At 38.9% G+C, this 22,639-nt stretch overlaps 1 protein-coding gene across 1 annotated transcript in view; it reads right to left on the minus strand.

Moving 5' to 3' along the window:
- Pak7 (p21 protein (Cdc42/Rac)-activated kinase 7) overlaps positions 1 to 22,639 on the minus strand; it is a gene marked incomplete in the record, with an annotated part of 316,361 nt that overhangs the window by 39,164 nt on the left and 254,558 nt on the right. Inside the window, 1 exon segment of the mRNA XM_013512104.1 lies at positions 1 to 282. Within this exon segment, the coding sequence (XP_013367558.1) occupies positions 1 to 282 (282 nt within the window).

The following is a 22,639-nucleotide window of genomic DNA, read 5'->3' on the forward strand; positions in this document are numbered from 1 at the left end:
CGACCCCGGCACGTGCCCGTTCTGCCGGGCGGCGGGGCTGCCGCGGGGGAAGGCGTCCAGCTCATCGGCGTAGAGCGCCGCGCCGTCCGCGGGGTCCGACTCGCTGGAGTAGCGCGAGCAGCTGGGGAAGCCATTCTCGGCGGCGCGGCCCGGCCCCGGCCCCGGTGTCGGAGGGCTCTCCTGGCGCAGAGAGTTGGAGCGTGTCACCGAGATGCTGTCCAGGTCCTCCAGCAGCCCGTTGATGGAGCTCTCCTGGCAGGGCTTGTGCCCTCGCACGATTGTCTGCGGAGAGGCAAGGGAACAGAGGTTAGCGAAGGCCCGTCGGGTTTCAAGGCGCTGGAAGGTTTCTGCTCCCAGCCTAACCAGTGCGGAGCATGGCAGGAAGGAGGCCCCGGGAACCTGGAGACTCGTGTGTGTGTCTACTGTGTGTGTGGTACAGGCGGCCTACGTAAGATATATGCGTATTTATAAATACGGTAAAGAAAAAATGTTTGATTGATTTCATTGGGCAAATTAAATAAAAAAAAATTTGGTGGCCCCGGGGAATAAATCTGAGGCCTTCACACAGCTACATCCCTAGCACCCCCCCCTACTTTTCAATTTGAGTTCTGGATCTTGTTCAGTTGTTCAGGCCATACTCAAACAGGCAATCCTCCGGCCTCAGCCTCCTAGAGTGCTCCGCTGTGCCTGGCAAAATAAATCAAATATTAAGCAGTAATTTTAGCTTGCAAATTTGTCCTTACTTATCTCAATAGAAAGATCAATGAGACATCAAAAATCTACCTAGGCTTTGATTATCTTATTTACTAAAGACAAATCCTTTCCCTACCCTTCTTCTACCTAAAAACACTCTACCCATCCAATAATGAGCTGATGAGTTAGATTTTAACAGTATACATAAAGTGGTTATAAAAACAGATTCGCTATTTATACATTCATTATTCAGATGATTTGCAAAACCATAAATATTGTCACTTGAGTATTAATACAACTAGAAATGGGTATCCATTGTTTTATGTTTGTAGAAGATCTGTAATAATTCACCCATGGGACTTTATCAAACAGGAAGACACTTTCTAAAACCGAATAAGGAACATTTTGGATATTACTTGTGCAGTTTAACTTTTGACTAAAAGTGATGTTCTCATTAAACATCTAACTGTAATGCTTGCTGTGACCACGCTTCTGTATATTATCTTCACTGAATTCTGGGTGATTTGGTAATGATGTGTTTGTACCTGGGTCTTAGTGACAAACTGTTCCCTTTAATGAACCTAAATAACACCGGAACGCAAGGAACAGAGAACTAGCAAGCCACTTACAAACCAGCCAGCAGTGCATTGGCAATGACAAGGTTTGCAGCAAAATATGATGGGGGTGGATAAAAGAACAGAGAACAAAGTGTTGTGAATTCCAGGAGTTTAAGAGAAAAATACCTTTGAACAGTGAGCAAGAACTTAAAAACCATCTCAGTTAGTACAAAAGGAGACTTTAAATTGTCCTCCAGCTTATATATTACAGATCAGTGGTTCTCAAACTATTCATGGTGGAAGTCAAAGGTTTCATTTTGTTTTTTCTCCTAAATATTCTTGGACTAGTGTTTTTGGTCTGTACCCTTTTATTTTAAATAAACTTTTTGCTTTACAATAATTTGAGGTTAACAGACAAGTGACAAAGAAAAGACAGAGAATAAATTATATGCTGAACTTTCATTCACTTTTTCCTAGGGTTCCTGCATTACTATTAATGAAACTCCGCATTTGTTAGGATTTTATTTGTTTTTTCCTAGGGCTCTGTGGTTCCCTCAGGACAACTAGTTACATTTATTTGTCATGTCTCCTCCACCTCCGCTGGTCCATGATAATTTCTCAGTGATCAGGTATTTTGCAGAATGTTCCCCAGTTGGATTTGTCTGATGTTTTCCTCTTGGTTAAACTGAGATTATAGGTTCCAGAGAGAGAGAGTGAAGTAGCAATTTGATCGAATCATATCCATTGCACATAGCACAAATATGATTGTTTTAGTGATGATGTTAACCATATTCACTTGGGGAATGCAGTGTTTGCTGCTTTTTTACACTGCAAATGACACTCTCCTCCCTTGCCCTTGGAAGCAAGACATACCCAGAGGTCAAATACTGCTTCCTGTGTCATAAAGTGTTTGCTCACTGTTCCACATTTATTAATTTATTCAATCACATAGCAATGTGGATGGACTTGTGGAAATTTTTAAAAATACTTCAGGCTATAATTTGGCTGTATATTTGTTTTGTTGCTCAAATGATTTCAGCTTTTGTCACTGAGAGTTCTTTTAGGTTAGCTGCTATGTACCTTTGATAATCCTACTTTTTAAAATTTTTTGAGCACTTCTTTACTGTTAATCACTACAAAATGCTCTAGGTTCATCTTGTATTTTCCCTGCTTCTGTCCCCAAATCAGCCATTTCTCCAAGGAGACCTGGTTCCCTTACTGGAGAATGGTATTAGAAATGAATATCTGGATTCTGGGTAAACTTATAACTGTGGAGTGTTATTGCTTCCAGTGAACGGAGCTAAGAAATATATGCTTGTATACTAACGCATGTATGCACACATCTAGAATTATATCTGTCCATCTGTATCTGTATTAAGTGGAGTGTGAATTTATACTGATGTTTCTGAATCTAATCCAGTATCATAGGGTTCATTCTAGCTTTCCCCCTTACTTATGTCTGTAAACTCCTTCACTAACAGTATATTATAGCTTGTGTCTAGACGCCTCACATGGTCTTAGGTGGGGTTTTTTCAGAAGTGCCTGTATCTAGAGTGTGTGACTAATTCATGGTGCAATGCTAGGATTAAAGGTGCTAGGATCAAGGGTAGATGATTATTAAATCAGTCTACTGATTAGTTTGGCACCACCCTAATCCTGGTAACCTGGATACAATATAAGGGACAGAAAGAGTCTTGTTTTCTCTCTTGCTTGCTTTGCTACCTTCTGCCCACCATGAACTGTTTCTCCTCTACGATGCATGTCTCCCATGCCACCCCACCTTAGAGCCAGTCCTTTATAGCTGAAACCTCTACAAACTGTGAGCTAAATAAACCTTTTCTCCCTTAACTTGTGGGTGTTGGGTATTTTGTCTCAGTGATAAGAACATAAATAAACATAGTACAAATGCTGGAACTCACCATCTGCCATTTATTTACTCTCAATCCCAGTCTAATGGTGCAGCAGTTTCAGAATTATTAACCCACTCTACTGTGGGAAACACCTTTGCTAACTATAATCCTGTGTTTACAACCTGTTCTTTTTTATTTTGGTGTTACAGTTTTCATTTAAAGAGTTGTCTTCCAGTGTTAGATTAATTGTGTGTGTGTGTGTGTGTGTGTGTGTGTGTGTGTGTGTTTGTGTTAGAGATTGACCTCAGGACCTCCAGTATGCTAATTATGTACAGTAGTACTGAGCTACACCTGTAGCCCAGGTCAGTGTCTTTTTCTGTACCCACTTCAGTGTAATAGTGTCTACATTCATATTTCTGTGGAATCTTATAGGGTTGCTTTTGCTGAATGTAAATTTCTCTATGGCCTCAAAAGAGTGCCTGCTATTTCTCCTCTGCCATTATTACTATATATTCAAAGAGGTGTAGATATTTCACATGCAAATTTATAGCAGTAAGCTGAATAAATGGAATTCTATAAATTTGCCAATGTAGAAGGGAAAATATTCACATTATCACAAGCGAAATGCTATTTAGAAGAAAGAACTTTTTTTATAAAAAAAAAACAAGGTAGCATTGATTATTATTATTTGAACCATAAACTTTCAATGCTTTTGAGCTACATGGTATCAGGAAAGTTACTTAAGCTTTTTATTTCACAATTTCTTAATAAGATGGCAAGATGGCATCCTTATGTCATTGGGTTAATGTGATGATTTAATAAGAAATGTAAAACAGTTAATAGTATTCTTGGAAAATAGAACATCCTAGTACATGGTAGTTATTAAACTTTTTTTCAGGAAAATTTACTTTCAAATTAAATTGAGAATGTAGGAAAAAAAAGGAAGTGACAATGAATAGAAAGAAATAAATATCAGTGCTATAGTCTGAAAGAAATAGGACTCATGCAGTAGATTTTAAACAATTATTATTAGTAACTTCAGATACAGAATAGATTTCTTGAATTTAAATGGAGGTGAATCTCCAATTAATTACAATGGCTGTATAAAATAAATATTCCTTAATAGGGCTAAAATTGATTATTTTCAAATCCTGATTAGCACTCTGTTGGTGTCATTTCTAAAAATATTTCATGGAATGAGTCAGAAAATTGACAAAATTAGAATTTCAAGACTTAAACTGAAAGATAAGAATGGAAAAGAAAGGCTACTAGAAATACAGCAAAATATTGATAGTGGTTGTCTCTGGGTAGAGGATCGAAGGTGATTTCTATCTTAGGCCAAGGCTTCTCAACGGTAACATGCACACAGATCCTCCCAGGAGACTGTGAAAGGAAGACTCTTGATTTCAGAGGTCTGGGGAGGGGCCTGCACCCATGAAGCTCTGAAAACCTCTCAGGTGACACTATGTGGACCTCTATGTGGACACGAGGGAATTAGCACATTTTCCGCATTTTATGCAGCCAAGGTTACTTTTAAAATAAACAAGTGTTAAGGTGGAATATGCTTTTTAGTATAACAGAAGCCAGCATTATACACACAGAAGAGTACTAAAAATGTACTTTATTAAGTATACATGATATAGTAATAAGTTTATTTTATATAGTGCCCTCTCTATACATATAGTGAAAATGCCTATATATGTTATGTTAAAATGACTTGAAGTCAGAGTTGGCATCAGAAGCTATACTATTCACTGATTTCTCTTTCCATGTGAAAGTGACATTTTCTTTTCTTTATGATGACCTCAATAGATTTTTTACCTTTTGGGTTTTAAAAGATTTCACAGTTTAGGTGCGCCTGCTTTATTTTAGCATCATGATCTTACTATGAAGCTAGAACTCTTAGATTTAGTGATAAATAAAAACCTGGATACTACAAAAGCAAATGTGGTTGTAGATATTAGAAAAGTAATTTTAATCTATCCATTGTCGAAAAACAAAGCAGCCAACCCAATACAAACCAAAGGAAAGTCGCATATGCTCTAACTAACGCACTGTCTTTTCTTGGATCTTATTTTCTCATTTTTAGCATTTGAAAGTGTTTGCTGATGGAATAAATGTATCATTCTTCAAGGAAGCACATGTTTTTCCTTGTTTTACTGAAAGCTATTTACTCAGCCTTAACAAAGATTGGCTCACAAAATCTAAATGTTTATTAAAAGCAAGTTATTGACTGCCCCCCCAAAATAAAAGAGGACAAAGGTATAATAACCTTATTTGATCAAGAAGGTCAGTTAAATCAAGGCAGTATTCTTTCATTGACTCAGGTTTCAATTCTGAAATCAAAACTAGCAAAGCAATAATAATGAAATCCAAATATGTAGAATTTTCTAACGCCATTTCACCAGGCTTTGGAACGGAGGCATCACTATTTGTTATTGTCAGCATCTGATGTTTATTAAAGCAAGATTGTGCAGTTTTAGAGAGATCTATAATACAATAACTGCAACAGTATCTGTGACTTTTATGCTGCAGAACCTTTAGGCATTAAAAATCAATGCAACCTAATCTATTTGAGTTCGGAGCTGAGGTTCTCATTGTCTTCCCATTGTACCCTGGACCAGCTCAGCATCTGTTCTGCTGCCGGTGACAGCAGCCATATTTCATGGTGCCCCTTCCACAGGCTGTGGCTGGTGATAAGCTATAATGGATCTGTCCAATAGAACAGCTGTCTCCCCTTGTTCCCGGGGAAGCAATGAAAAAGTGCCTCTGCTCTCATAGACTGTATTAACCTTGACAATAATGAAGTGTGTAATTAACAACGTTGCCCTAATAAGACCTCACGTTTCTTTTTCAAAAACAATATCTTCTCTGCCCCTCAAGAATGCATTTCATTTTATTCATTCTGGGTAAATACTTCTCAGGAGGCCAATAAAGCAAAAATTCCTGTGACTCAAGAAGCCTCTCTTATGCAGTATCTACTTAAACTATCTAAATTCTTACCCTGTTTGCAGTGAACTAGTTTCTTTGTTTTTGTTAAGGCACATGGCTGGAAGTATCCTGGTACATTTCACAACCAAAATAGGGCTGAGATACTTGCATGCTTACAGGAAGAGATGCTAACTCTTTTAAGACCTCATGTCTATTTTCTTTCAGTTTTCTGTTTGTCTTTCTTTGGTAACTACTGGGTGTTGGGCTAACTGGGTGAATAGTTGAGAATTATATATCCCTAGAAAAATATGATAATTAGAGCAGAATACCTTGGAGTGGAATTGGTGGTGAATGTTTCTAAGCATGAAAACTCTTCTTAAAAATTATGCAATAATTTTAACCATAGGTGATTCAAATAACCCATTTCCATCACTAAAAATATTATGTTTTTGCAAATTATGAAAGCGTGTACTTAAGAAAGATTTTTGAGTTTTGTAGAAATCAAGATTGTCTCTTTAATTTGAAAATATTCAATTGTTTGTCATTTTCCTTACCTACTAAGGCACAGTGATACCATCGCAGTCAGTGAGCAGTTCTGTAAGAGAATAATTCCCAGCGGTGATCTTGGATAACTGTTAACTTGGAAAGTGAACGTGAACAGTTTGTAGGCTGAGTTCTTGGTACTTGGAACATAAACTACCTGGGATGTAGTTATCTAGTTCAACTAGTTAAGAAGTGCTTAAAATTTGTATTTAAAGTCAGTTTGAGGCTTTGAGCAGTGTAGTAGAAAATTTAACTGTTAAATTGCTTGTTGATTCCTGGTTAAGCTAATCAGATGCAATGAGGTCTAAGGAGTATTTCCGTTCAATAATTTGTTCATTTGGTAAAAAAATTGTTTCTAGGGGTAGAGAGTATGATGAGATGCATAGAACAAGATTCAACAATCTGTTTCTTAATTTGGGTAGCAGATATAATTTAGTATGATTTTGTAAAACTTACCTGTGCTTTACAGACATTCCTTATTCAACAACCACCTGTACAGCAAGTACTCAGACTTAGGATGGAGGTGCACTGTTCGAACTTATGACCCACACCCACACTTATGTCCTGTTTTTTGTAGTTTTTTGTCCATATTGTTTATAGGGCCTCACTGTCTTTGTTGGTATGGTATACCTTGTTTATACAGTACTGTAATTTTTGCTGAGAGTACTTTATGGTATAGTGGTGAAGTTTTATATTCTGTTATACATTATACTACTGTATGTAAGAGCTGTGCAAATAAAAGCAAAGTCATCAAGTTAGAGTTTCCATTGACCATTTCTTTGTTCTGAATTTTTTAATGTACATATTGTATACAATTCCTCACTTAGTGACCTATTCATTTAACGACCTAGTTGTAGGAACTTTGAACTCAGTTGTTAAATGAGGAGTGTCTATTCACATCTTAACCTGGACTCCCTGAAAACAAAGTAATTTCTTTTGGGAAGTGAGGTAGGTCACCAATAGCAGGAATTGGGTAACAGGGAAGAGGAGAAATTCAATTCAAGGGTGTGTTGTAGACTGGCTATTTGCGGCCACTAGGGTTCTTCTTCAGAGCTGTGAAGACTGTACCTCAGAGCTGACCAGTGCTTTGATCTGTCTGCTCTCAAGTCCTGTGTCAGAGGTGGCTAAGAAGCCTGCCAAGGTATTCCACAGGTGACAATAAAGAAGCCTTCAAGCCAGAGAACAGAAGTAAGTGCTGCAATTGAGATGAGCAGCAGGTCCCCTCAGCAGTGGCCAGAGTGATAAAGGATGGTCTAAAAGATGTGAGATGGGATGCAAGAAGTGTCCCAAGCCCCTATTATCAATGCATATTTCACAATTAAAATTTTGAGAATGAAGTAAAATGGAACCCTTTCTCATGAACTAGTGGGTGTGGGCATCAGCCTTCTCCATCGCTGTGGGAACAGGCTAGGCAGCCACTGGAGATGTGTGCATCCCTCCCACAGTGTGCAGCTGTTGCTGTAAAGCTGCTGTCAGCCAGAAGCCACATTTCCCAGCATCCTTTACATCCAGATGAGGCCATGGCACCAATTCTTACCCATGTAATATGAACAGGATGTGATGTCTATCTTTTCCAGGCAAAATGCACAAAGAAATGCCCTTTCTTCTCCTGAGTCTCCTGCCAGTTGGATAGAGAAGATGTAGCAGAACACTCTTAGCTGCTATGGGTGACAGAGTCATGAGGTAGACTTTACCTTGTTCAGAGACCATGTGGAAAGCCATTATCTAGCCAGGAAGATTCAATATAGAGCAAGAGATAAATTCAATATAGAGCAAGAGATTATTTCCTCCAAGCTGAGTTCTCTTACCCAGAATGTTTGGGTTCAAAAGTGTCTCATATTTCAGATTTTGGAATATACTCATAGACTTTTTTGGTTGAGCAGCTCTAATTCAAAAATCCAAAATTCAAAATGTTCTGAAATTCAAAACGTTTGAGTGCCAATTTCAGAACATTTTTAATTTTGGGATGCTTGATCTGTATTTTTTATTTATTTACTTTTTTTAGTTTAAGGGTTAGGGTTATGGTTTGGATCTTAAATGCCCTGCAAAGTTGAAGGGTTGGGCCCTGACTGGTGACAGTGTGGGGAGTGGTGGAACCTTTGGAAAGGCGAGTCTAGTGGAAGGCAGTTGTACCATCAGAGGCATGGCTTTGCAGGGATATTGGGACCCTTGACCTTCCTGCTCTCTTTCCGCTTCCCACTGCCATGGGGTGAGAGGCTGTACTCTACCATGTGGTCTCTTCCATGATGTTCTGCCCTGCCACAGGCCCAAAAAGCAATACAAACAGTTGACCTTTGGCTAAAGCCTCTGAAACTGTGATCCAAAATAAAACATTTCCTCCTTTTAAGTTGATTTTCTCAGATATTCTGTCAAAGTAATGAAAAGCTAACTCAAAGTAATGGTAAACTAACATAATATTAACAATAAATCATAATAATGATAATAAATCATAATGATGATGATTAGTGTGATTCTGGAAATGAAAAGCAAATCTGGAATAAGAAGAAGCAGGAAACTGGGACAGAGTTCATCTTGTTCTTAGCAAGTGAGCCCAGGCTAATTCTTCATATCTGACACTGAGTAGGGCATCTGTACCTGCCCCAGGGATGCCAAAAGGAGCAATTCTAGTTTTGATTCAAACAACAATTGATAATATCTTAATAGAAAAAATGGCATTGAGGACCCAAAGCCTGACACAAAGCACTGAAAGCTGGTACTAGAACCGCTGTCTCAGCTTGATTTTCAGGTTTCAATAGAGTGCGACTGTGTATGAATAAGTAATTTATTTTTCAGTGTTTCAGGATGAGATATAAACACAAATAAGAATAAAGAAAGAATACAGATTCATTTGACTGTACCATTCAGGGGCTGGTCATTGGTTGAGGTTATTCTCTGTGGTGGATTGCTTGCAAAATGGGCACAAGCATTGCCCTCCTTTTGCAAACGTGATTGTGTGGTTCTTTGCAAGGGCAGGTGGAGCCTGTGTCCCCTACCCTGGAATCTGGGTGGCCATGTGACTTGCTCATGCAAAGGCTTTCACTGTCTTGGATGTCAGCTTAACATTCCGTAGGTGGGGGTTAGTTTTATGTCCTGAAACACAAAGCATATTAAATGGCAATTTGGAATCACAGTCATGTATTTTATATGTCTTGGATATTTTAAATGACTTCTATTCCCATGTTGTTTTTAGTAGCATTGTTTTCTAAAGAAAAGTACTTCCTGGTTGTTGCCCTGTCAGAATCCTGTGCACTGTGTAACATCTTTGGTTGTGGTAATCCAGTTTGCCTACTTTTGTTAATGTGCTGTGAAAGATTGAAAATTTGAGTATGTAGTGTATATGATACAAAATTGTGAATCAGTGGGACTTAAGTAACCCTTTGTCGGCCTGTGAGGACACTGGTACTTAATCCTCTTATGGAAAATTTGCCTCCAAATTTGAAGCTGGAAAGTCACTGGAATAACTGAAAAGGAAACAATACATGGCATTTTAGATTTTTGGTATGTGTGTGAAGAATTGTGTACAAAGTGAAATGTCTGTACTGATCATCAACACAACCAATAAAATCTCAAATATGGAAAAAAAGAAGTGATAACTTCTGCTTCTACTTTTTTACGTGTAAGTGGGATCATACGCCTGTCCTTTTTCACTTAACACGGTGTCTTCCAGGTCATCCATACTGTCACAAGTGACAGGATTTGAAGACTCCAAACTATACCACTCTACACTTATACTATATTTTCTTGGCCAACTCATCTGTTGATGGCCGTCTAGGTGGACTCTGTACCCTGTATGGTGAATGTGGCTTTTGTAAACATGGAAGAGCAGCTGGCTCTTTCACGTATGGACTCCACTTCCTTTGGATGTAGCCCTAGCAGTAGGATTGCTGATCATACAACAGTTCTATTTTTAATGTTTTGAGGATCTATGACTTTTTATTCTAAAATTTTTACAATTATTAAATTATTAAAAAAATTTTAAAAATAGAGACATTATAGCAAAAACTTTTAAAATATTCTTACCAGGAAATGCAAAATTAAATATGTGGTTTGCTTTTTATTTCTATTGGGCATCACTGATTTAGAGCAGAGATTGCCCAGCTATGGGCCAAATCCCACCCCCTGTCTGTTCTGTAAATAACATCTCATTGGAACATAGCTGTGTCTACTTATTTCCACACAGTGTATGGCTGCTTATGCACTACAGTGGCAGAGTGGAGTATTTCTAGTAGAGACTCCCTGGCCTACAATCACTGTATTTCCTGTTTGTCCCTTTACATAAAAATGTTTGCTAACCTCTGAATCAGAGTATTGCCAGTTGTACAGAGGCTTTGGGGAAAACTGTTGTAGTATTGGATTTATGGGCTGTACCAAAATGAAACAAGTCTTCCTTCAAACTGAGTGCACTTTCTCAGTGGGATAGGATCACAGGGCACCACAGGACAGCTTGGATCATTTTACAGTCTGTGGTTCTGTGGCAGAAGAGGCCACAGAACTTAGGCTTCCCCCCTCCTGAATCAATGCATTTTGCGCATCTAGCCAGTTTACCCAGGATATGAAGTCTGCTTTATTCCAAAAGAATTTCCAGGTAACCAGTCAGAGAAACAAGCTGCCTATACTCTTGCTGCCTGGTAAGCTGGACCATAGGCAACAGCAGATACGATGAATGTAAATAAGAATTTAGCATTCACCCTGCTCCATCTACGATCTGAGCTTTAAACAATTTATCTGAACTGATGAATGTAGTATCAACTACCATTCCATGTGCAGTTTAAAACAGCTTCTAGCCACTAACACAGGTTATATACTTACTATATACCTGGAAGAATAGAATTGTTTTTCCCACTTTTAAGCCTCACAAGAGGACTCGGAGACAAATGACATTATTACCCCTTTGCACAAAGGAGGGACACCAGGCTCAGAGTCCCAATAGTTTACCAATACCAGTCAACATGTAGCTGGAGGGTTGCAAAGCAAGGTCCACCCTAATCCACTGCAAATATTGCCTCTCAATATAAAACAAAGAACAGAACACAATCTATGTGCAATTGAAACTCTAAGGGGAAGACAGGGCAGTAAAATGTGGCCAGAACACAGTCCGTGTATTTTGTAATACAGTAGAAGGACTGAATGTAAGCATTTTCCATGGAGCAGTAATATATTTCCACAAGTGAAACAGTTTCATTTTAATTTAAATTTTAATGTACTTTTTTGGTACCAGGGATCAAACTCAGGACCTTGTGCTTGTCAGGCAGGCACTATGCCTCTGAGCTGTATCCCCGGCTAGAAGTGAAACACTTTTAAAGGGTTGTTAAAAGCTCGGAGTTTAAAAATTTTGCATCTGTTTAATTTTTATTTTAAAGAGAATAATAAAAAATAACAATAGCAAACTATCAACAACATAGATACAAAACAAAACTAAGCAAAAGCAATAAAAATGATACAGGGTTCCAGAACAAAATGATAGGAATTAACAGTGGTTGTTATATTACATGTTGTTATCTTCAACAAAGTTGCTCAGATTACCAGATGTAAGAATGCAAGATTGATCAAACCATTACAGAGAATATAAAAATAAAAACAGAAAAATTAGAAAATCTAATGGTTTATTGAAAGGAAGAGTTAATGCCTAATTCTTTTTCTTTTCAACCAATTTTGCATGCTTGTATCTGGTAATCTGAACAACTAATTTCAAAACAACAATATGTAATATAACAACCATTGGTGAATTCCTACCTTCTTGTCTAGTGCATCTGTTTAAATTTTAAGTTTTGTTTAAAACTCAAAACTTTCTGTGCATTGGCAACAACAGTTGACTGTCTTTGAAATAAGTAGCTTTAAAGTAATTTTAAAATTTTGTCCTATAACAAAAGAAATGTCTTGTTAAAATGCGTTTGTTCCATATTTTGCCATTTAAAAATTGAATAAAGGAATGGGTAAACTACATTCCAATTGCCACACACCTCCCCAAAGCAAATCAACTGATTAAATGATGCTTGAATTATTGCTAATATGCACTATTAAGGATCAAAATTATTTGCTTTGTTTTATATTCTACGTAAAAAAAACCCCACAAAATATAGATATTTTAAATTTGGTCAATAAAATTTTGCCTTTGAGTGTTCAAAACAAATTTCTGTTGTCTTTTCTTCCAAACTGACATTTCAAACTATCTTCACCAATGGAGAAATTATCTCTTGAAGACATAATAAATGTTAAGAAATTTATTAATTTGGAAGTAAAATAGCTAGGTGGTTAAGTAACATTTTGAAGTACAGAGTTGGTGCTATAATGATGTACTTCATATTTTAGAAATTGATTGGCTTTAAATGCCAAGAAAAAAGTATGCCCAGTGGGAGAAAGAAAGGAGAGAAATTGGAGCTTGAACTATTCCAAATATTTCAGAAATATGAAATATTTTAAGCCTATTAAATACTAAGGTCAGCTTTGCCAAATATTACTACCTGTTAGTCTATTTCTCTTTAGTGACTGAAGTCAGAAAGCAGTTATCCTTTGGGGAAGACTGCTTATGGAAGAGGCCCAAGGGGACACTGAGAGATTACAGTGTTCTCTGTCTTATTCTGAGTTGTGGTCACATAAATGTATGCATACTTAAACATACAGGAAATTGTACTTCCTTAATTTATGCCCTTTATATGTAAATCATTTCTTGGCTAAAATTAATGGAATGGTATCAATTCAAATTGGTGCTAGACTTTTCCAGCAAATCACTCTCTACATAGCTCTTGAAAAGTGGACATTGGATACATCCTGGTGTAGGAGACGGTGGCTGACCTCCACTGTATATTAGTAGCCATCTTACGTGCCTTTCCCTTTAAGTCAGGACTGCTTACCGTTGCCTAGCTACTCCCGCCTCAAGAACTAGGACTGCCCATCGTTACCTAGTTACTCCCACCTTTGTCGGGTTACTTGGTTATTCCCGCCTTAAGAACTTCCGTATTTCCCCGCGCCCTATATATGCGCAGTACTCCCCGCCAATAAACGAGACTTGATCAGAGCACTGCCTTGTCTCCATTCTTCGTGTCTCTTGTCCCTTCATAATCCCCACTCCCCTTCTAGGGTCCTCGTTGACTGTACTCGCAGGCCGAGACATGCTGGGAGGGGTGTGTTTTGTCATTGCCGTGAGTAGATGACAGCAGGTAAGGGATCATGAATGGGCACTGGAATGTGGATGAACCACAGCTTAAACTGGAAGGTGATTTTAGAAGAGAGGGCCGATAGGCAAGGATAATGGTGTTTGGTCAAAGACTGAAGACTTAGAACAAAGAGGAGAACAGGTATGATATGGGTAGGTGGCCAAGTGTCAAAGGAGCAAAATCCTGTCTCTTAAAATGAAGCAAATGTATGGGAGTATATCTTGAATATGCTCGTAACAAATGCCAAAGAAATAAAGTTATTCATTAAGAGTTGGCGGCTCCCTTCCTTCTCAGCTTCTTTACCATTTCCATAAGGGGAATCTAGTGCCTCTTGGCCTCCCAAGTTAGTTCACTGAGAGAAGCTTGCCAGGCTGGGGGCTTTTCTTGTGCCCAGTAGAAGACTGATTCTGCAACATTTCTTTGATCGATGTAAATAGAGAGAATAAAATTGTGTGTGTGTGTGTGTGGTTTTTTTTTCCTGTCATTTTGAAACCCAACAAAAAGTTGAATAGGCTTTGAGGTTTTCTAGTGGACCTTAGGAAAGGCTAAGGCAGAGAGAGATTGCGCTCCATCCAGCAGCCTCAGTGGCAGCAGTTCAGCCACAGTCCCCACCCATGGGGAGCTTGCATGTGTTCCTGAGCCAGGTTCCTCCAAGACCCACTGCACCTCTGGTGGTGGTTGCAGGTGTCACCAATTTCTGCATCTGCCTGGGTAAAACGCAACCTGGTTTGCAACCATACTGTAGACTTTCTGTGCTACTCAAAGTGAGGCCCCCGGGTCAGCATCCATCAGCATCACTTAGAAACGCAGAGACTCAGTCTCATCCCAACCCATTGAGCAACAGCAGACATTTCAACCCAACCCCTGGGTCACGCCACCTACACTTAAGGAAGAGAAGCGCTCCTGTGCCTTCCTTTCCACCACCCAAACTATTTTGATTGAATGAAGACTTTGAAAGTTGTTTTTGTGATTTCTACATATATGGATGAGGCTTTAAAATGCAGTTTGGGGTAACAAGGAACAGATACAGAGAGATCTGATTTTACATATATGGAATCGGTCAATGTACATGTGTACATATTTACATATATGTATCTTTAGATGTGTACATGCAGTATATATATATATATATATATATATATATATATATTCAAAGAAAAACATTTTTTGTAGTTTTTAAATCCGTGTTAGTAAGGCAGTTTCTGTACTTTATGGAAAAAGAAATAGTAATCCAAAACAGAAAGGGGAATGATTGATTCACAGCATAAAGGGCACCTCTGGGGTATTACATTCTTAACATGTGTTCTCAGACCTAATGATGGGCCATATTTATCCTGTTATGATTGGTTGTGTTCAAAAACCCCAGAGGCCAGGTTTAAGCCCAGAACAGAATCTGCAGAATTTATTGGATAATCCTGTCAATTCCTGCAAGGAAAGGACGAGAACAGAAAGAACCTTTGCACCAACACAGACAGAAAATCCAGCACTGTTCTCTGTGAGTTACCTTATCAAAGCAAGGTGATTCTACAACTCCTCTTCCCTAAGTAACACCTTAGAGAAGCTGATAAAGCTGAGACCCAAGTAACACATGTACACCAGAAAAGACTCAAGCAATATTATCTTTACTTTTTCCAGAAATTGTACCACATCCTTCTGCTTTTTGTAATATGATCACAGGCAATGTAAAACACAGATGGAATCCAGTGTCGCTTTTACCCTAAGAATGTTCATCGAGATGTGATTCATTAAGTCATTTGGGATCCCCATAGAAAGATCTTGTGATATGCATACACAAATATGAGTTAGAGAGCTTTACTCTGCTTAAGAAAAGACTGTTGTACTGTTTCTCTTTTCTATTGATAAAAATCCTGTAACCATTCAAATGGAGTCTAGAGAGCCTTGAAAAAAATTAATAGCTTAACTATCTTGTTCATATGTAATGCTTATATATTAATATTCTTTTGTCACTCTGACTTTCACAATTTACAGGATTCTTCCTGTTCACTCTTTAACTGTATCTATAATTTGCCTCATATTATGTGGGATTCATCAAATGTTAATACAAATCCTTTTGGGGAACAGAGGGGAACAGAGTAGCTTTTCAAAAAATTCCTCTGTTAACAGATTAAGTACTATAATCTTCATTCCTTAAGTAATCCATTTAAGTGATCCTCCACAATTTATAAATCCCTTCATCCTACCTCTAACCCATGACATTAGATTAAGTTCATTACTAGGGTCATTTGAAGGTTGTGCTTCCTCATGAAGAAAATACTCTCCAGTTGCACAAAGGGAGAACTAACAAAAGCTTCCAACATCTTCAGCAGCTTAGATATAGACAAGAGAGATGTGGTCAAGAATCTTTAGGCCCAGACTGCATCCAAGAGCAAATTAATAAGAAGCTCAGTGGTGAAGCCCAGACAGGGAGCTTTAAACTTCTCCCAGGTGATCCCAGTGAGCAGGGAATGTAGAAAACCAGCACCTGGATGCAGTGCACATTGAATTCCCTGGGCATCGGGGAATACACAGGTTCTAATTCAACAGGTCTGGTATGGAGCAGAGATTCTGACCCAACAAGGAACTGGTGCTACTGGTCTACAGAGCCCACTTTGAGTTGCAAGGTCCTAAAGTACAGCTCAGGTTCATTTAATGGCTGAGTTGTGGTTTGCGTATTCCAAGGGAAATGTGGTCATCACTGTGTTCTGGGGATAGTACTAGACTGCAAGTTTGGCAGTCTGGATTCTAGTCTGGGTTCTGTTACTGGTAACTATGCAACCATTGTCAAATCATTTTAACCTCACAAGTCTGCATTTCTTGCTGCACTTGAAGGGATTTCCTGGCTCTCTTCCAGCTCCAGCATTCTGTTGCTTTGAAGGTTCTCTCCACCTCTCAGCTGCTCCAGGTTGAGACAGTTCTTATAAAGTGCCACGTCTACAAAGCAACTGGCTGGATTGAAAAACAATCAGATGGGCACTTAACTTCTGACAGAGAAAATTATGTGCACCAACTGGAGTTAGTGTATAATCTCTTATAATTTTAAATTCCTAGAACAAGCACTGACACTGTATGTATACAACACCTAGCTTAGTTATATGAGCCCATAGTGCCACAAAACATTTGGTGTCCTGACACAGTCTTATCACATAGGTGTCCGTGTGCCCAAGTAAGCATATGCATCTTTGAAGAAATGCATATAAGATTATAGACAAAGAATACAAGTAAAGGCTTAGATTTTTAGCACAAACAAAATGCATATATAATACTTTGTGTATTACAATTTGTGCAAGATTATATTTTCCTCTATGTAACTGTGGTAGGCTAATGCAAATATGGTACTAATTTTTCCTCTTCTGTCTTTTTGCAGGTCCTTTGCCACATGACTTTGCAGCTCCTCCCATCAGATGAAGTATGTTTCCCTTCCTTTAGACTTTGGGTTTAACCACATGTCTTTCTCTGTCCAATAAAATGCAGCAGAGTCTACGTCCTGTCCTTCCAGCCCTGTTTCTAGCTTTGAACTCTGCATGGTTGCCATGTGAACAAGCTTGGACTAGCTTGGTGAAAAATGAGACATGCGAAGCAGAGACACATTATTCTAGCTGAAGCCACATGAGACCAAGGACCAGGCAGCCTTGTGGAGCCGACTCAGCAGCTGGCACATGAGTGGGCCCGGTTGCACGTGTGCCTAATAGCCAGCTTTGCACATTTGTGAGGAACAGTAAATGCTCATTGCTTTAAACTCTGTTATTGTAGCAAAATATATACAACAAAATTGATTATTTAACTGTTTTAAAGTATGTAACTCAGTGACATTAACTACATTCACAGTTGTTCTACAGCTACCACTACTATCCATGTTCAGCATCCCCAAATGGAAACTCTGTACCCATTGAAAACAGAAACTGTCCCTTCTTCCAGTCCCTGGTAGCCTCTAATCTACTTTTTCTCCGTATGAATTTGCCTGTCTGGGTTCATCATATGCATGGAATCATACAATATGGTGTTCTTTTGTGTCTGGCTTATTTCATGTTGTAGCATGTATAAGATTTTCATTTCTCCTAGAGGCTGAATACTATTTCATTGTGCACACATGTGTGTGCATGCACACACACATTTTGTTTATCCATGCATTGGTTGATGGGTCACTGTTGGGTTGTTTCTACCTTTTGACTACTGTGAATAATGTTGTGAATGCTAGTACATGGAAATCTGCTCAAGTTCATACTTTCTATTTCTTTGGGCATATACTGAGAGGCAAGGTTGCTGAGCAACATAGGAAGTCTAAATTCAAACTTTCAAGAGACCTCTAATCTGTTTTCTACAGTAGCTGCCCCACTTGACTGACATTCCCACCAGCAGACCAAGAGGACTCCCGTTTCTCCACATCCTTGAAACACTTGATATTTTGCATTGATTTTTAAAAAATAGACCTGTTGATCGGTGTGGAGTAATATCTCCCTGTGGTTTTGACTAGTGTTTTCCCAGTGACCAGTATGCTCCTCACCCTTGCCTGTAGTTGTTGGCTATCTATGTATCTTCTTTGGGTGAAATGTCTACCCACACTCTTCGCTCATATTTGAGTTGGGTTATTTGCTTTTGTTGGAGTTCTTTATATATTCTAGATATTAACCTCTATGTGTATAATTTGCAAAGAATTTCTCTCATATCGTGGCTTATCCTTTCATTACATCAGTAGTATCCCTAAGTGCAATTTATTAATTTTTTTCTTTTAGTGCCTAAACTTTTGGATTTCTATTGAAGAAATTATTACCAAATCCAGTGTCATAAAGCAAATCATTTTCTTCTGAGTTTTATAGCTTTTGGTCTTATACTTGGGTCTTTGATCCATTTTGAATTAATTTCTAGGTATTGTCTAAGGTAAAGATCTGGCCTCATTCTTTTGAATGTAGATATCCAGTTTTTCCAGCACTATTTGTCAAAATTACCCTTTCCCAGTAAAGTCTTGGCCCCTTGTGGGTTTATTTCTTAGAAGGTGAAAGATTTATAAGATATGAAGAGAAACCAGAGTATTTCTTAAGAGAGTTTATTCCTTTGGTGTGGATGTCTGCCCTTATGCCAACACCATATAGTTTTTTGTGTTTAGTGTGGTTTTATAGCTAAGTTTTGAGATCAGGAAATTTGATTCTCCCAGCTTTGTTCTCCTTTTACTTTTTTCAAGAGCGCTCTTTGTTGTCTATTGATATCCTAGACTTTTAGAATTTTCTCTCCCTCTTCCTCCTCCTTTTCCTCTTTTAATGATGCTGAGGGTTTTATATATATATATCTATCTATATATCTATCTCTCTCTCTCTCTCTCTCTCTATATATATATATATATGTGAATCCAAGACTTTTGCACTGAGTTACGTTCCTAAAATTTTAAAAAACTTATTTTGAGACACATTCTTGCTTTTCAATAGGGAATCTGTAGATCATTTCAGGTAGGACCATCATCTTATCATATTAAGTCTTCCTGCCTATGGAGACAAGATATCTTTCTAATTATTCAGGGCTTCTTTAATTTCGTTCAGCAGGGTAGTGGTTTTGACTGAGTTGCCAGCCAGCTCTTTAGTTTCACGGTGATTTGGGACATGTTTCACTGCTATTTGTGATCATAGATGACTGATCCATTATTGACATTAGTCCAGGTCATTCATGCTAAGCTTACCGATTTCTCCACTGGCCAGCAAGCTCCCAGGAAAGGATTAGCCTTTCTCATTTGCAAAACAGATTGTCAAGGAAACTACTTTTCCCCTGTCCTTCTGTTTCTCTGCAGGGTCTTCCACAAAACTGTTCCTTTTGCTCTCTCTTGCTCCTGCTACCCACTTCTCTGCATGTGATAGGTGTGTTATTTATTTTTATGGGGGAGAAACGTGAAGGACAAGGTCACCCACATAGCCTCAGGGACCATCTATTCATTTTTCTGGAGAGTTTTCCAGTCTGCATAGCTTGTGTATTCACTTCCATGTGGCCAGGACCTAGAACTTTTCTTCTAGAGGCCAGGTGTTCCTCTCTGACCCAACAAAAGCAGGTGATGAGTGTGGGTAGATGTGATTCCCACTGCAGCAGGATGGGTCAATGTCAGCTTTGCAGAGCTTTGCCGTATCTAAGCTGGAGGGTTGAGGTGGAGGTGTATGTAGTACAAGGTCTCCTTAGCAAATGAGGCTTCACAACAATAAAGCTGATAAACGGCTATCCATCTGTCCTCCCTGCAGTGTAAATACAAGAGAGAGTCTGCAATGATATTCACATCACCTTAATTCCCTGTGTAGTCATTAACATGAGTCTTGGAATGAAAAGAAACCTTGCAAGAATTCCATGAATACAGGAATGAGGGGAGATGCTGTGATCACTGAGATGAAGAGAAGAGGTAAGGAGACAAAAGTTCCGAAACAAAAGGGGTGGTTCTGTAACAATAAAATGACACTTTGCTGATCACTATATGCTATCCTCTCTCTCTTGCTTTTGATCTTCCCAGCAGCTGTAGGAGACATAGTTTATTATTATGTCTCATTTTACTAATGAGAAAAGAGCAGTTACAATGATTGCCCAAGGTTTTACAGCTCCTTAGAGATTGGAATATATTGAAATATCATTTCAATTTTCCACCCCTCCCTGTAACAATTACATATCCCACCCTCAGCAGGTGACATTGTAGAGCATGTGGAGTACATATCCTGATCCATTGACTGTGAGGTTGGCAGGTTTCTTTCGTTGGCTGTTGGAATGTTGCTGAACTGGCAAACACAGAGGCTATTAGACACATTTCTTGTTTCCTGGAGTTCCTGCCATCTGCTCTGAACAACCTGAGCTGGTAGTTGCAGGTCCATGAAAAATGCCAAGAGACAGCCAGAGCAGACCTGAACCCAGCATAAAACTGCAGCCAAACCCAGGGGACCTGAAGCTTGAAGCAGAATAACACATTAACCATGGACCCACAAATAAGCAAAAGAAATGCTCGCTGTTATCAGCCATTACAAATTGGAGGTTTGTTTGCTATGCAACATTGTTGAAACTATACAGTGGTGAAGGTAGGATTGCATTCCAAAAATGTGTGAATGCAGTGTCCTCAATCCTAACATTCCAAATGTATAAGCTGGGGAATCGTACTGCCTATGGCTAGGCCCGTTGTATTCAGGAGGAGCACAGCGCCCTGCTGTCTGGGTTGTACCTGGTATCGATGCTCACCTGTCATACATTTGTCATTTTTATGGCTAGAGCCTCAGGCTGATTTGTGAGCTGGTTCCTGAAAATCTAAAGGCTCTGTTTTGCAATTCATTCTGTTATCATCATGCACTGTAGGACTTTTCCATGCTAGAATGGTAGCCAGTAAAAAGGCTCACTTTACATGCAACATTTGACAGGGCTGAGATCCAGAGCTGTTCTAAATCAGTCAAATGTGACTGCAGCCTCTGAACAAACTGCAGAAAAGACCCTCTTTATCAACCCGATTGTTTCCCTTTTAGGATATAACCTGATCTTACTCCAAGGAATTCCCTTTTTGCCTGAATGTAAGGGAAATTTCATAGACAAAAAAAGAGAGCTTTTCCATCTATTCTTTAACCAGAAAAAAACAAAACCAAAAACAGAGCAAGCAAACAAACAAAATAAAGAAAACATGTCATCATCAGTCACACATTTTAGTTCCTTTTAGTTTTGGTCACAGATGGTTGGGACAGAGGTGCCTTTGATGGGATAGTCAAGTTGATTTATTTCACCTCATTTTGTCTTTGCCACAAAACCTAGGGAGCTGCGAGGGACCACTTTCAACACAGAAGCTGCACACAGCACAGAAATTTGGTAAGTAGGGCGGCCTGGAGAGAAAAGCTCATAGAGGCTTGCTAGAGCAGAAAATGGTCAAATCTGTAAGCTACCTGTGACACGATCACATCTGGACAGATGGAGTTCTCGGGGAGCAATGGAGCCCTTCTTGGCTCTTTTTGCAAGTGTTTCTAAGTAGGAAGAGAGAACATGTGAACAGCAGCAATTGGGGAGGGAGCCATCATGTGCTTGATCTCTATCAACTCTTCCACCAGTTTCTTATGCCTTTTTCTGAGAATCCTTGCGCTCCTTCCACCTCATTCCTGCAGGCTTCTAGTTTTTCCCTACATAAATCAGAGAAGCAGCATCCCCTGGTACCTAAAAGTTTCTGCTTCTCCTTGCTGATCTCCAGCTTACACACAGCCTCTGCCCCAGTGCAAAACCAGGACAATTTTTCCATGTCATTCTTTTTGACAAGCTAATGCTCATGTGTATTAATCGGACAAAACTGTCTATATCTCAACTCTGTGACTGGGTTCTTATGTTTCTAGATGGATTCTACATTCTATTTATTTTCCTAGATTTACAGATAATATTATAATGCTTACAACGTGTAGTGCGCACTGTGTGAAGTATCCTGTATCTGTGTATATTACCTTCTAACCAGCCTACAAAGCCTCCACTACTATTATTCTCATGTTACTTATAGGAACAGAGACCTGAGCTGTGAACTTGAATCCAGAGTATCTGGCTACACAATCTACATTTTAACAATGAATCCACATTGCTAATATTAGAAAACATGCTTTACCTGCTGGGAATTAAGGGATTTACATGTATTTTCAAATTAATCTACTCAACAAACCAATAAAATTAGAAGTGATTATCACTGTAGGATGTGAGAAAACCAAGGTACAGAGAAGGTGAAGTCACTTATCAGGGTCACAAATCTAGTTTAAATGGAAGAACCACATTCTGAAGCCATACTTCTGTAGATCCAAAGCTTTTGCTCCTAAGCAGTAACAAATACCCATTGGAAACCACTGCATACAAAATTGTGACTGCTGATTGAACCAATTGCTTTGTGAGTCTGTTGGGAGCTGCCTTAGCCGCTCCCCTAAGATGGCGCCTGTTTCCTGCTTCCGGGTTCTTG

The sequence above is a fragment of the Chinchilla lanigera genome, unplaced genomic scaffold, assembly GCF_000276665.1.
Source record: "Chinchilla lanigera isolate Chin_1 unplaced genomic scaffold, ChiLan1.0 scaffold00014, whole genome shotgun sequence".
Classification (NCBI taxonomy): domain Eukaryota; kingdom Metazoa; phylum Chordata; class Mammalia; order Rodentia; family Chinchillidae; genus Chinchilla; species Chinchilla lanigera.